Source organism: Callospermophilus lateralis, chromosome 4 (genome assembly GCF_048772815.1).
Source record: "Callospermophilus lateralis isolate mCalLat2 chromosome 4, mCalLat2.hap1, whole genome shotgun sequence".
Taxonomy (NCBI): Eukaryota; Metazoa; Chordata; class Mammalia; order Rodentia; family Sciuridae; genus Callospermophilus; species Callospermophilus lateralis.
In genome coordinates this window covers 147525649-147542120 of record NC_135308.1, presented here as the reverse complement: position 1 = coordinate 147542120, position 16472 = coordinate 147525649, and the positions used below count along the sequence as shown (strand labels likewise).

General features: G+C 38.2%; 1 protein-coding gene across 2 annotated transcripts in view; it reads right to left on the bottom strand.

The window, feature by feature from the left end:
- Positions 1-4075: 4075 nt before the first annotated feature.
- Positions 4076-16472, bottom strand: part of Slc17a8 (solute carrier family 17 member 8) — a 49080-nt gene continuing 36683 nt past the window's right edge. For both annotated transcript variants that reach the window (XM_076853231.2, XM_076853232.2), the window contains 4 exons: positions 16037-16169; positions 10490-10600; positions 6182-6309; positions 4076-4484 (listed from right to left, as the gene is read on the bottom strand). In XM_076853231.2, the coding sequence (XP_076709346.1) occupies positions 4140-4484; positions 6182-6309; positions 10490-10600; positions 16037-16169 (717 nt within the window). In that variant the 3' untranslated portion in view covers positions 4076-4139. The remainder of the gene's footprint in view (positions 4485-6181; positions 6310-10489; positions 10601-16036; positions 16170-16472) is intronic.

Here is a 16472-nt window from a genome sequence, read left to right as displayed (position 1 = left end):
GTTGAACAAAACATTTTAACAATCTGCTTGAAAGCATTGGAAAAAACAACATAGTAGTGAAAAATTACCAGCTTGCCATCTGACCAACCAAGAAAAGATGAAAATCCAGAGAAGTGAACTTGACATTTGAGGATACTTTTCTCCTAGGAGCATTTGTTAATTCCAGCAAAGTCAGTGTTTGATAGCTGAGCAGTATGTTTGATGGCCTGGTATGGAGGGGAACACAGTTGGACACTGGTAAGAACACAACAGTGTGAGTTGGAAGCCTGAAGTGCTGTCTTGTAGGAGAGGATGAATTGGAAGTAAAAGAGCCTTCACACAGCTTGCAGCCCAGCTTCCAATCATCAGGTGGCCCAGAATATCTCAGGCCCTGCAACTGGACTAAGGTGATCCCATAGAGCTAATGGGCTCAGGCTCCTGGAAGAAACAAACAAAACTTTCCTGGAGGAAAAAGCAGGGGGCATTGTTTTAGGCTGAAAATTATTCTTCAAGCAACTTTCCAAATACAATGTCTAATACAATAAAGAAAACAAGGCATCGGCCCAGATAAGATTATATGAACAAGAACCAGCAAAATCAACAGAAAATAAGAACAATTACTTGGCTTCCACACATTGGCACTGGCCAGAATTTAAAACTTTAGCTTACTAAATACAAGGTCGAAATTTTTTACAAAAAAAAAACTGTAAATATTTATGTATTTATACTGGTGATTGAACCCAGAAGTGCTCTAACACTTAGCTACTCCCCTAGCCCTTTCTAGTTTTTATTTTGAGTAACTCAATAAGTTACTCAGGGCCTTGAAAAACTGCTGAGGCTACTCGTGAATTTGCAATCCTCCTGCCTTAGTCTCCCTGGTTGCTCGGATTATGGGTGTACACCACCAGTTCCACCCTGGAAATATTTTTAAGACTCAGCAGAAATAAAAGAAGAAGCAAGCAAAATTCTAAAACTGAAAATGCAATAACTGAAATTAAGAAAGCATCGGATGAATTTTTATCAGATTAGAACTTGCTGGTCAACTTACTTTATATACAAACAGAGATTTGAAAAATTGTGGTATATATGTGTAGTAAAAATTGTAATGCAAAAAAAAAACCAACAAAGTACATGTATAAAGACATGAATTGGCATGAACATACTTTATATACAAAGATATGAAAAATTGTGCTCTATATGTGTAATAAAAAAAGAACTTGCTAAAGAAAGAAAGAACTAAAACATAAATCAGAATTACATATAAAAAGGCAAGGCTAGAAAATACAGAGGAGATGGTCAGAGACTCCTAGAGAGTACAGAGAGAATGAAGCAAAAGAAGTATCTTAAGAGATAACAGCTCAATGGAGGTAGAGAGGGGAAAAAAGAGACAATAACTGAGAATTATCCAAAGCTGGTGTAAGATATGGATCTACAGATTGAAAGTTAGGCAGAGAGGCGCAGTGGTGCACTCCTGTAATCGCAGCCACTAGGGAGGCTGAGGCAGGAGGATCAGAAGTTTAAAGCCAGCCTCAGAAATGATGAGGTACTAAGCGATTCAGTGAGACCCTGTCTCTAAATAAAATACAAAATAGGGCTGGGATATGGTTCAGTGGTTGAGTGCTCCTAAATCCAATCCCTGGTGACCACCCCCCCCCAAAAAAAGAAAGTTTTATTATGTGAACTTGGCAGAGAAAAGAAAGGCGGAAACTGTTCTTTTTAAGTCAAAGATAAACTCTGAGAGTTCTGGCTTATATGAAAGGGTGAGATAAAAACAGAGAAGGAAGAATGGGTCTGTTGGGGTTGGAAGGAGGTAGTATGAAGCAGAAATAGCAGGCTCCAATTTTTACTTGTTGAATTTAACATACAAGCAAGAATAACACTGGTTCATTATTTCTTGAATAACTATTATTTTTGTCATGATTTTCATGATCATCCAAAACTTTTATTTGTTTGGAACAGTCAATCAAGACTTTCTTATCTCAAGAATTCAACACTCTCAGGTCTTTCCTTCCTGCTAGAATCTATACTCCACCTCCAAGTGTTGCTCTACCAAATGGATGTTTGCAGCAAAATGTACAAAACAAATGTGGAATTTCTACATATGAAACTAACTTCAAATGATGGAATAAACACAATTTTCTATTATAATCTATAATATTACATCAAAACTTATCTTAAAGGTTTTTTGTGTGTGGTATATTTATTTATTTGTTTTATTAACACAAAAAAAATAATCCACTGGCTACTATAAATTTTTTACTTAAGAAACAGGACAATTTTCACAATAAACTCTGTGTCTGATGAATGAAAGTGACATAGGATGCTTTCTTTATGACTGAAAAATTCCCCAAAAAGGTTAAAAGATGATATCAATAATGTTTGGTATTTAATGAGCACTTTTATATTCTAAAAGGGGCTTACATGGATTAATTCCTTAAAGAGACTTAAAGATATCTTATAAATTATATACCAATGATATAAAGAATATTATTTAATGGAAATTCTGGCAATTCTTTTTTATCCAAGATTATTCTTGTTTTGTTTTGTTTTTGTTAGTTCTAATATTATTCTTTTTATAAAATACATTATAATTCCACAGATACAACTAGGCAACAGAAATATATATGGGAAAGTCAGAGGGAAAAAATACTTTACTATAATATACTACAAGAAAGTCTATCTTTTTTTCGTGATATTAAACTTTTCTTCCAAAAATAATAAAATTTTCAAAATCAATGAACAGGAAAATAATTTTATTTTTAAATAATCTTTTACATGCCACATTACATTTTTAAATATATGTAGAGAGTACCCACGTTATTGCCTGATGCAATCAAAGATGAGTTTTTCAACACCAGTTACAGGTTTAATTGTCTCAGTTTTTTTCATTGTAGTATTTCCCTGTAGAACTACTGCTATATTGTTGTGGCTTCCCTGCATATCATTCCAAAGAAAGTTATTATGAAAAGTTCCACCATAATTTTGTACAATTTAATTAAACTTCTTAATATAATCACAAGCAGGAAAAGGCTAAAGACATACTTTTTTAAAACAGAAGATTCTTTCAAGACAATTTTATCTAATAAAATGCACAAACCTACTTCTGAAACTATTAAATGTCTTAAAGATTTGTAATTTGAAACATTATTTAACCACATTCTTGATATTACAAACGGTTAAAATTTAATAGTCAACCCCTTGTTTATTTCTTTTCAGCCATGCTAACTATTGGATTCCTAGAAATTTGGCTCTCTTGCTTAGCCTTTTTTTTTTTTTTTTCCGCTTTACTAATTTGAATCTCTCATATAATTGTGACCCTGAATATTTTAAAAACCTGTGAATTTATAAAATGGTTGGGTTCTTCAATTAATATAGGACCCTAAGTTTCTTAGAGTCCAGACAGTCATTTAATGTTTGAATTCCCTCTGCCACTCCCATCCCCCCAAAGAGAATTACCCACAAGACATTTCATTCCATTTCCAATTTTCATTACTAATCATGTCTTCCCTGTTCTGAGCTGAAATCTTCTTTCATACAACTGCCACTCATTTTGGGCTTTGCCAATCTCAGCACTAGCCCTGGCCAGATGACCTTGGGTAAGTTAATGTCTTGTTGCTTTAGTTCCCTTAGTTGTAAAATAGAGATAATAAATGTATGTTATCAATACATGGAGATTAAATAAAAATGTTTATAAAGCACCTGGCACAACAGAGGGCCTCTAAGAATGGTACCCTGTATGAGAAATAAGAAACCCTCCTCTGCATGGCTGCCATCTGAGATGTGGTAGCAACTATCATTTACTCTCCTCTTGATCAAACACCCCCATTTCCTTCCATGTTTCTTTGAACAAAAAGATACTGTCTTCCTTATTCTTCTAGTCATTCCTTTTCACATAAGTTCGGTTCTTTGAGAAAAGGGTCAACTGCCAATCCAAATATATACGTATTAAACTATTTTATCAACTGAAAACAAACTCTATATTCATGTCATTGCAGAATGATATTCTCTTTTTTACATTGCTATTTAATCTTCTTCCTTTCCCCTCCTACCTCAAGTGTCCCCATATGTGGCCCCCTGGCAAGCTGGGCTCTGAGGAAGGCAATACTTATGGATACTTTATGGTTCTAATGTGAGGAAAAGACAGAAGCACCTCTCAGATATTAGGATCCATCTGAGAAGTTTCCCTCTTCGTTCTGGTAGGAGGTCAGTTCTCCCTCCTCGAGGGTCATTTCTCTCTGTCCTCTGTGTTCCTTCTTCTGGAATTCACAATTTTGAGTGGTGGCGCCATAAGACATCTTCTTTCTGGGACTCACAAAAGTCTCGTGGTTGAGTTCTGTCTCCTCAGCTAATTCATCCTGGTCAATGATTCCACATTTCTCCTCACAGAGAGACTCTGGGTCAGCCCAATCCTGTTTCTCCCCAGAAGCAAAGATGCCATAGAAGATCACACCACTGTAGTGCACCAGTGCAGCGATGAGGAACACATTCTGCCACTCCTCACGGGTCTAAATGGAAAACAAAATGCAATTAATGTTTTCACCAAAAATAGAGATCTAGCAGTGTGTTCTGAAGGCCTTCACTGAGACAAAACTACCTGCCAAACCCAAGGCAACACTGTGCTTCTTAGGAGGACATGGTCAGACACTGCATTAAGACTATAATGAGGGCTGGGGTTGTGGCTCAGTGGAGGAGCACTTGCCTAGCATGTGTGAGGCACTGGGTTCAATTCTCAGCACTGCATATATAAATACATAAAATAAAGGTCCATCACCAACTTTAAAAAAAGACTAGAATGAATGTGATTTTGAATTTAAAAAATACATTTTAAAATAAATGACATGCAAAAATGCATGCTGCACCATTGCATAGCTCTCCTAAACACACAAATGTGCTTTCCTCTGTCATAGTAGACTAAGCCACACTTGCTTTAGGACCCAACAATTTTAAATATCAGAAATCTCTTTCTGGCTTACTGTTGGGTAAACAATATCTGAGCCACTGAAGTGTTCAACCTTTATGATCAGTAGCTTATTTACAATCATATTTTCTACGTAAAAAGTGGTAAATCAAAAAATAGGGACTTGGGTCTAGATCAGCAATAGAGTGCTTGCCTTGCATGCACAAGGCCCTGGATTTCATACCCAGTCCTGCAAAAGTTGGGGAGGATAGTGTTTAAAGTAAGCAGAGATAATATCTTAGATTGATAGGCATGTTACTGATCTTATCATCTCATGAACAAAAAGGGGAAACATGGGGCTGGGGCAAATAGCTCAGCGGTAGAGTGCTTGCCCAGCACATGTGAGGCCCTGGGTCCAATCCTCAGCACCATATACAAATAAATAAATAGAATAAAGGTGTTTAAAAAAATTCCTTCCTTTAAAAAAAGGGGGGGGGTGGGAAACATGGATTCTCTGGCTATCTCCAAATTCCATCTTCCTTTTTTGTCAACGAGCAAGGAAAGTTACCTCACACTTTCTTCTCAAAGAAGATGGAAGAATATCTGAAGTCATATTTGTAATAAGCAATTTGACTAAGAAAATGGGCCAAAACCCCATAGCAGCAAATAATTCCTGATTATAAAAAGTGGATCCTGAAATTTTTTCCCGATAGAGATACAGAAATCAAGTGGCCTGTGGTTGAACTCTGGATGGGTTGCAGGATCTCTCTGTACCTCCCATGCTGGTGTAAATACACAAAGGCTCAATAAAGACTGAGTGCCACACCCTTGAAGGTTCTTAGGAAGGATCATTAATGTCTTGTTTATTTTGCTTCTGAACAAGGAAGTAGAGCAGCACTAATATTCTTATGCTAGAACACACTAGGCAATAGATGGAAATAACCTATAAAGTTTAATCACTTCAAATTATAAAACAATCTTGGTAACTCATTTATCCTGAGTTGATGGCCTCAGTTTCTTCTTTGGGTCTCTCAATGGCCTCTGTGACCTTCATCCCTGTCCCCTACACCTTTATTTCTTAGTTGAGAAAACATGGAAACAAACAACAATCAGTCCTGGTGGCATCAACAAGTAAAGATATAAGAAATAGGAGGAGGAGGAAAGAAGAGGAAGAAGTGGTCCAGCAACTTCTTCAAGGTTAAGGACACATGTATTTACATTTACAGGCTCAGGAAGGGCCCTGAGATCTCAAGTTTTGCAGCACTTCTACTATAACCCATAACCACAAAGGAGACCATTCGTTACCTTGTGCTTGGTCATTGCACCAACAATGAGGGGACAGACCATTCCAGAGAGGGTTCCCACTCCATTTGAGATCCCCATGAGAATGCTGGCATAGCGGGGAGCAATGTCGAGGTGGTTGACGTTAAAACCTACAGTGAAGCCAAAAACCTCAAAATCAGAGTCAAGAATGGGATTTCAGATATCCTTTGGGAAACACTTGTTGTGCCCCAATTCTCATCAATCCACCGGATACCCTCTAGTATATGACTAATGGGCCTTCTACCAAGAGGCCTCAGTTTAGCACTGACAGGCTGTGGTCTGCACAAAACAGTTAAACATGCTACTACTAGCAATGTCTGCTTGGGTTCTGGATGGGAAGAATTGCAGCATGTGTGTCCTGTAGATCTGGAACTCCAAAACATAGTGTTTAGGGAATCCTGAAAAGCCAAAGCCTGCACCACATCTTTTCAGAGTAAACAATCAAACTTGTAGAATCCAACCTTACTTTGTAATATGCCCCCTCCTTTCCCCAGACTCACTCCTAAAAGGCCCTGTAGGTAAGTCTGCCTTCATGTCCATGCAGCTTACAGGAAAGGCTGGGTTTTTGTTTTTGTTTTTTAAATAATAAACATTTGCATAAACATTAGTAGAGCCCTCTATAATTGATAAAAACACTTACACACCTACTTGATTTGGAGTCTGTGCATTTTGGATTTGAATTTTATTTCCACCTCATAATCAAGTGCATTTTTACCTTAGTTCTCTCATCACTAAAGATGAGGATCCTCATCAGTAAAGATGGTAGTCTTCTGACTCACCTCCTAAAGATACTGTGGCATGAGACTCAAGAGAAATGGATATGTGGGAGCCTTTAGAAAAGAGCTGAGCTATTGTAACCACCATCACCACTGCAGCTTCCACTGTCATTGCTAAGCATTTCCCTGTCTCTGGGGTCTTCTATCAAAAGCGGTGAAAGTGGTAAAATAATATGTTGCCAACACCTCACTGTTGAATAAAGAATGAGTAGAAGGAAGGGGAAGGAGTGAAGGAGGAAAGGCAGAGCTATGATCAAGGTTGAGGCAGTGGAAATCAACTTTGCCAATACAGCCCAAGGATGCATTTCAGAGTCAGACAGACGTCAGCTCTGAGGTGCAACCCTAGTCTAAGGATTTAAACTTCCTGAACCTAAGTTTCCTCATCTATAAATTGGGGGTAGTTATTCTCATACATTTTTGAGTATTAAATTAAATGCATGAACCTCCTATAACTGATAAAACACTTTCATGTGTTTGAATGCACGTTGAATATCTACTACCCAGAGGTGAGAGCCAACACCTATACTCTTGATAGGTTGTTAGCCATCTGTCTTATTTACCACTACCTTTCCTGCACTAGAAAAGCATCTGGCATAGAGTAGCCACTCCCTAAGTATTTGTTTAATCAATTGTTGTTTAATTAATAACTAATTTCAGTTACTGAAATTACAGCAAGGGGTTGTAATTTTGTTTATTCATATCTTTGTTTCCCTTGTTTGTTTTTTAATTCTCTTTCTGTACAAAGAACCTGAAAACAGGATTTAAAACAAACATTTTTTTCCCTAATCTTGCATATTGTTTGGCTGCTTTTTTCCTACCTCCATTCATGGAACATTTTTGAGAAAACCATTTCTGTAATAAACATACCTTCTCTTTCAGATCAAAGTGCCAGCAAGTCAGAATATAAAACAGCTGCAAGATTAATTAATCTTACAGTTCATTTGAATGTGATAAATACTTTATTAGAAAAGAACCCAGAGATAAAAAGCAATTAATGATTGTCTAGTATTATATTCTGATACAAAGCCTCGGCATCTGTGTTCAGCTAAAGATAATGTGACAATATCTCAGTTTCTTGATGATTGCTCCACAATCCTAGTGTTCTGGGTGTGGGGGCAATCATCAAGAAACTAAGATATTGATAGATTTGTGTAGCAAATGAGAAACTGGGAGAGTCTGTATTTTCTACACAGAATATCTCCCAAAGTGGCCGTCACTGGGCTTAGCATCTTTCTAGCCTCACCTATCAAGATTGTCTTGTGTAAAATCACCTCCCGAATTATGCCAGTCTTCCCCAGAATCCTTATTTATTCCTTGCAAATTTTGCAGACAGAAGATCCTTAGGAACTATCACCCTCATGGATACAGTCACTCCCACAGTGTCATTGTTGAGTCAGATAGACCTTTATTTCAATTTAAGCTACTCAACATATTTAGGTAAATTAAATTACCTTTCTGAGCTTCAAAATCCTCATCAGTAAAATGGACATAGCAATTCCCTTATCATAAGGTTGTGATGGGGATTAAATGAGAGATCGTGCCTTAAAAGTGGCAAGCATGCCATAATCCCAGCAACTAGGGAGGCTGAGGAAGGAGGATTGCAAGTTCAAGGCCAGCCTCAGCAATTTAGCAAGGCCCTAGGCAACTTAATGAGAACTTGTCTCAAAATAAAAAGGGCTGGGGATGTGGCTCTGTGGTTAGACATCCCTGGGTTCAATCCCTAGCACCCTCCTCCCCCAACAAAAAAAAAAAAAAAAAAAGAGGAAAGAAAAAATGGCAAGCATGAAGTGTTTTTTTTAAAAAATGGCAGCAGCTGTGATTGGGGGCATTGGGTTTCTCTCCTTCTGATTGTGACTTAATTGGCAATCCAAAGGAAAGGAAGCAATATGAACCTGAACGTTTCAATATCTCTGAAGACAGGATATGAATCTCTTTTGCATCACAGAGTTATCAAGGGAAGGTGTCCCTCAACATCCTACTGGAAGAAAGTCATGACTGCTCTATCCTGGCTACTCAGAGGATGCTATCAGCATCACTGCGGAGCTTGTTAGAAATACAGACCTCAGGCCCCACTCTAGGCCTACCAAATCAGCATCTGAATTCTGCAAGATCTTAGGGTAGTTTCTACCTGCATTAAAGTTTGGGAAGCAAGGGTTAGTGTACATAATAATAGAGCAATAGCAACAGTGAATACTTAAAATTTTGTTCTGCCTCTGACACTGTGCAAATACCTTGTTTCCACTTGAATGTAAACTTTCTGAGGGCAGAATGTTTGATTTGTTCACTGTAACACCCCACTGTTGAGAGCAGTGCCTACCTAGTGGAAAGTGGGGAATGCATCAAAGATCTCAGTCCATCCTCCCAACAATCCCATGAAGTTGTGATTCTCTCCAATCTCTGGATAAGAACTTAAATAATTTAGCAAATTTTTCTTCTATAAATGATAAGTAGTTAAGGATGGTCTCGCACCCAGGTCTACGCACTTCCAAACCCAAATTCCTAGATCCAAGCTACTGTGAAAGTAGACATTTTTTTCCTAACTTATTCATTAGCTCCATTTACTTTTCACAGATACCTCAAGCCCCTATTTTAGGGTAGTTTGGAAGTTCCATTGTCTTTCTGTTCTAGCACATTACCACTCTATTTGATATTAAAAATAGGCTGGGATAATGGGAAGACTATAGACAGACGTCAGGTATAACTGTGCTTCTGTCCTTTTGTCACCAACTGTATGGCATTAGAAAAGTTCCCAATTTTTCTGAGTTTTTGGTAAATATCAGTAAAGTATTGAAAAATCAATAAAATATTGACACTACTACTTGCTTCACAATGCTGTGAGATAGATGCAATTATGTGAAATTTTTGGTACATAACAATTTTTATTGCGATATTTAAAAATAGACAAACAACTGAATTTTGCTTTCCCATTCAGTTTGGCATAGGGAGCTTCTAAAGTCTATTAGATATGACATGGTTGCATAGTGGCTTCTCACTTACAGTAGATTGATTTCTTCTCCCGTAAAACGGGGATCCTAATAGCACTGATACCCCTTAGAGTAGTTGTGGGAATGACAGGGCTTAATACACATAAAGGGTTTTGAATATGCTTGATCAAGGTCAGCTCATTTCAACATTACTGTATGACTATTCCACCTGTCCTGAAAGTCCACTTCCCTCCCCAGACCTCCATTTAGAAAAATGAAGCCTTCATTTGCTAAAATCTAAGGAAGCTTCCTTAAAAAAAAAAAAAAAAAAAAGTAGGTCTCTGCTTGTGCCTCAAGAAAGTCACCTGCATTTGTGACTTTTTCCAGGGCAGAGTCAGTAGGGACAACCCCAGCTTAAATGGATGACTAAGTCCATCCCAGTCATCTTACAATGTCTCCCATGAGACAGATTCTCTAGGCAGTGAGTGGCCCTGTTCCTCAGAGTGGCCTGGCTACTGAAGGAGGGGGCTACAAGGCCCTGTCTTTCCTTCCTCCTAAGACAGGATTCAGACACACCAAGGATACTTTACCTGAAATGGCAAAGCCACTAAATCCTACAGCAAGCACCAGAAAGGAGATAGCCACCCCTTTGGTGTGGGAAAAGCCAACTACCAGGAGCAAGGTTGCCTCCATGCCAAAACCTGCAAATGGAAACAATGGGGGGGGGAGTGTCATTTTCATGTCAGCCAGAGGTTATTGATTTATCAAATAAGAATGAATCCGTATTTCCATGGACCTAGGTTTTGCTCCATACATTCCAGCACAATGCTATTGCCCAGATGGGATATTCTGTGAACTTGATAACATTATCTTGGTACACATTGAACATCAAATGGTTCCAGTGATGTTCCTGGGATGAGGAATGTTATTATTAGTCAATTCATGAGTGGTTGTACATATTATTTCTAAATACTAAAACTCTTCTATATGCTTTTACTGATTCCGTGTTTGACTACATAGGTTATGGCCTCCCACGTGAAAATATCACGACAAAATGGACATAGTGCTATACATTTGTGATCATGATTTTTTCAGGTGGCTAAGGCAGGAGGACTGTGAATTCAAGGCCAGCCCAGACAATTTAGCAAGATCCTGTCTCAAAATATTTTTTTTAAATAGGGGGAGGAGTGTACTTCAGGGATAGAGTGCTTGCCTAGCAAGTGTGAAGCCCTGAGTTCAATCCCCAATACCACAAAAAAATAAAATTAAAATAACACAACAATATTAATATTTATTGCCAGAAATGGCCAGAAAGCTGTAGTAGATAAATATTTGAAATAAAAATCAGGGCCTGACTGCTTGGAACAGAGAAAGCAAAATTCTTCACCAAATCTCAGATATTTGCATAAAAACACAGCAGGACAAAAGTACTTTCTGTTCCTTTCATTCAAAATAAGTGAGTCCAGCACAATAAAAATGGATGAGAAAATTATGAAGAATTTCTTCTCATAAAAAAAAAAAAGTCAGCCCACAGCAGACAAATAAATACCATTTGCAGTATGTGAAGTGCCCTGGGAACGGGGAGACAATCAGCGATGCTTCGTTCTGGAGACTGCTGATGCTAGACATCCCCACACCACTGACCTACAGTTACATCAAAGGCAACATATCCAAACCACGTCTCAGTTCCCCTACTTTTTTACTCCTAAGAAAAATGAAGCAACCACCACCAATAAGTTCTTTGTTTTCCTTCTCTAAATTAATTTCCTAATACTCGTGTTTAGGACCCAGACTATAAAAGTCAGAAGAGATTGGCATTCAGTTCCACCTCAGAATCACTGATTGTGCAACCCTGAACAAGTTACTTCACCTCTTCAATTCCTCACTGGAAAAAAAACAATGGAGATAATAATACAACCTTGTAGCATACTGGGAAACGAAATGAAATTGCATATGTGAAGTGGATGGGCACTGCTCAACAAACGGTTACCCAAAGTCCAATGCAGAAACTTGAGAATCATCTTGGATTTCTCCTCTTTCCTCTGTTTCCACATAATAATCTATGGGTTTGTCCTCAAAAAAATCTACCAAATCCAACTTCCACTTTCCCTACCTCTACCTCTGCCCTAGTCCTGGGCCCCCTTTGCCTCTCACCCAGACAATTACAATAGCCTTTTTGGTGGTCTTCTCTCCTTGCCCTCCTCTGGTCCATACACTCACCACTGTCTTCCTAAATCACATGTCCTTTCTTTGCTTAAAACATTTGTCAAGGGCTCCGTGTCCATAGTGCAGCATTATATAATAGTCCCTCTTGCTGTTCCAGTTTCCTCTCCTGCCAGCCCTCACCTCTGACCTCACTGCCCATGTCCCAAACATAGTCCTCTGTGTTGCATTAACAGCTCTAAAACTTCTCTAATCCACACAACCTGTCTCATGCTCATGTGTATTTTCATGTACTGTTCCTTGCCTGGGACATTCTTTTCCCACCATCTTCTCTTTTTCTAGAGAAGTGTTACTCTCCTTTAAAGTTCACTTCAAATAGTTGTTCCTCTAGAAAGCTTCCTGGAAAACTCTACGCCACCCTCAATCAGTGCAACTGACATTTCCTTCTTCTTCTTCTTACTTGCCATAGAACTTTTCACATCACTTTGTAATTTTTCATTTGTGTTTCTGCCTCTCCCACAAAACTGTAATTTTAACACAAAATCTAGCTTAGCACAGAGTACACACTCAATAAATAACACTTAATGAATTAATTCCAGGGGGGGGGGGGAAACGGGGATCAAAATATTTAGGTTGGAATGAAAGCTATAGCACTTATTGTAAATCTTGGTTAAGTTACTTACATTTCTGAACTCATTTCTTCAAAATAGAGAAAGGCAAGCACTAATCACTATTTTAGATGGAACCAGTTTGTGCTTTTAAAATATGGGTTTGAACCAGGCAGAGTGGTGCACACCTGTAATCCCGGCAGTTCAGGAGGCTGAGGCAGGAGGATTACAAGTTCAAAGCCAGCCTCAGCAACTTAGTGAGGCCCTAAGCAACTCAGTGAGACCCTGTCCCTAAGAAAAATATTAAAAAGGGCCGGGGATGTAGCTCAGTGGATAAGTGCCCCTGGGTTCAATCCCTGCTACCAAAAAATAAAAATAAAAATAAATAGTGGGTGTGGGATGGAAATGTAGCTCAGTGATAGGGTGCTTGCTCAGCATGCACAAGGTCCTAGGTTTTATCCCAACCTTTGGGGATGGAGGAGAAAACTGTGTTTTATATCATTTGCTACTTGTTCTTAATTTGCTTCATAGTTTCAAATTAATCAGAGAAAAATTGCTAGTGTTCAATATACTGATTATATGCGTTTTAAAAGTAACCTACCTTAAATAACAAAGCATTTAACTGACTCTCTTTAACATTTCAGCAAAGATTGTGTCAGAAAGTTGATTCCCCCAAAGAATTAGAATGAGGACACTGTATGAAGAATAACACTTAGAAATGATATGTATTGCTTCATCTGTAAGAATAAAGGTGATCTTGATCAAATTGTTAGCAGATTGCTAAAGTAAGTAAAAGCAGTGAAGAGCCTAAATGGTTTCTCTTGATGGTTAAAGTGCTAGAGATAGGACTGTATGTTTCATGAGCTTAAGGATAAAATTTGAATTTCAGGGGTAACCAAAAGATTCTTTTTTTTTTCCAAAAGATTCTTAAAAATGAACCTATGCAAAGTTAAGATAAACAGCATTAAGATTTAAAGATCCTGGGTTCAATCCCCAGCACCACAAAAAAAAAAAAAAAAAAAAAAAAAAGATTTAAAGACCTAAGAACATTTTCATTTCATATTAAAATAGCCTGGGGTTCACACAGGCAACTGATTCAGCCAGACTAGAATTTTTTCCTTTTAGTCATATTTACAGGTGCTACAGTGGGGAATACAAGGATCTTGGAAATATGCCCTGAGTCAGAATGAACTAGAACAGAACATCATGTCTTAAGGTGATCTTCTTGTTTTAACTGTTTGTATCAACGCATGTCTCTTGTCTGTGGAAAGAAAAAGAAGGACCAGACAGGTTCCAAGACGCATGCGATCCTTCTTAGATGTGAAATGGCCTGTATTTCTTTTTAGGAAACATGAAACCAACTGAAATTCTCTAGAAGATCCTCACAAACATCTTGTCATATCAAAATAAATCTGGATTTTTCAGTGATCATACTATGTTTTTAGGTAGTTGTCACTCATCTAGCATCTCTATTTAAACAAAGAAGGATGACTGAGGTCTTTTTCTCATTTTTTTTTAAGTTTCTATGTAAAATTCACTGATCATACTATGTCAAAATATAAAACAATAAGAAAAAAACCAGTGAAAAGGTATTTTTAAAAGATGGGAGGAATGTTTGGGAGATATCATATATATTCTACTTTCTGCATGAAAAAAAAATTTTTTTTCTCTCAACGGGCACTTTGTTAGCACTTAAAATTTTTTTGAGTTCTCATTACCAATACCCAACACCATCTCCACCACTGTCTCACTCTGACTCCCGTCTCCACCATCAAATTGCCTTCTCTGACACTTAGCCCCCTGTGTCCTCTTACACAAACCCTTGTATTACATTGGGCCCACCCAATAATACAGGATAATCTCCCCATCACAAGATCCGTAATTTAATCATGCCTGCAAAGTCCCTTTTGAGAAGTGGGCAAATATATTCAGGGATTCTAATAATTAGAACCTGGATATTATTCGGCCTACTATAGCTGCTTGGAAAGCATCTTGAATGCAGAGCCCCAGAGGTTCCCCTTCAACCCATCATAGAGTAGGCCTGTGCCTACCAACCTTCAGGCTCCTACACAAAAGGTCAAGTTAAGGTCAAGCCCAACAATTCCTGCCTAATAGACCTGACCCATCTAATCTGGAGTCAGAGCATGCCCAATCCCTCCTTTTCAATTTAAATCCCAGTTGTGACCTCTTTCAGAATATCCTCTTACTCCCACCTGACCCCAGCCCCCTGGACAGGTAGCAACAAAGAGTGACTGAGAGAACTGGCAATGTTCTCAGTCTGACCTGATACCTTACACAGAATCTGCTGCTCTAGTAAGTCACCTTATTTTGCCTCAGTTTTATTTCCGTAAATTGCATGCAGTTACAGCACCTGCTTTACATGGGAATTATGAGGATTAAATAAGATAATATAAGTAAAGAATTTAGTGTTTGGCATAGAAATTACTCAATAAATGCTAATTTAAAAAGTAAAACAAACAAGATGAAAATGGAGAGGTTAAAAAATGGTGAACAATTACAAACATTGCAGATGTTCATGACTAATTTCACCTACTCTTTTGAGAAATCACCTTTCACTTTATTTTTCTAAAATGAAAACATAAAGCAGGTATAAACAACCCAAAAGAAAATGGTTGTGTGTACTGTGTATTTGTGTGTGCAAAGTGTGTTATGTGTGTATGCATGTACCCCATGCACAAGCATATGTTGGGAAGAAAGAAGTCTATTCAGAAAAAATACTTTTCTTTCCTGTAGTGTATGCCTGTCATCCCAGTGACTTGGGAAGCTAAGGCAAGAGAATCACAAGTTTAAGACCATTCTGGGCATCTTTAGTAAGTTCCTATCTCAAAACAAAACAAAAAAAAAATGAAAAAGACTTGGGATGTAGCTCAGTGGTAAAGTGCCTCTGGGTTCAATCTTCAGTATCTAAAAAAATAATAAGAAGAAATATTTTCTTATATGTTTTACTAAAATATACATATATGTGAAAAGGGAGGAAGGAAGAAAGGAAATAAACTATGTAAAAAACATATGTAGAAGAAAATGTGGAAAAGATAAATAAGAAACAGACATATAACTGGAAGTCATGTGGCTTTGGCTTGAGAGTAGACAAAAGAAACATTTTTTGGTTTTAAGCATGCCCTGATATATCAGGCATCAGCTAGTTGTCCTACCTCGGGTTGCACAAAGTACAGGCTAAATGGCCACTTAGCAGGGGTGTGATGGACACAATCGTCTGCTGGAGGGACAGACCTAAGAGTTTCTAAGATCCGTCCCAATAACTTGACATGTTTTCTAAAGTTTCTGAAGTCCCATTCACTCTCATTCTTCAAAAGCTGCTTAAGCTTCCTGTGAAACCCACAGTACCTCCGCAGTTCATGATCTTTCTGACAGCAGTTGTGGTCAAAATTTTCCTGCTTCTTAAATAATCAGCCAATTGCCCTCCGATAGGCACAACGATTGTCATCACCATGTGTGGGACTGCCGACAAGAGACCCACCTGGAAGGAAAAAGCACAGTGAGTAGCCATCTTCCATTTCTCCTAAGAGATGCATCTCTGTCATTTCCTGCTCCCCCTCATTCCACTGCCCCACAGCCTCCACCAAATTTAATCTTTTAATGTGGGATCCAGGATGGTCTGAATGTCAGAATAAACACAACGAACGAGTGAATGATTTTGAGCATGATGATGACTCTTATTCATCACAGAAGCCCCAGCAGCCAGCACAGGGCTCAGTACTTCAAAGGCAGACCACTTGGCACAGAGTAAGTGTTCATAGGTGGCAGCCACCATTTGGTGACT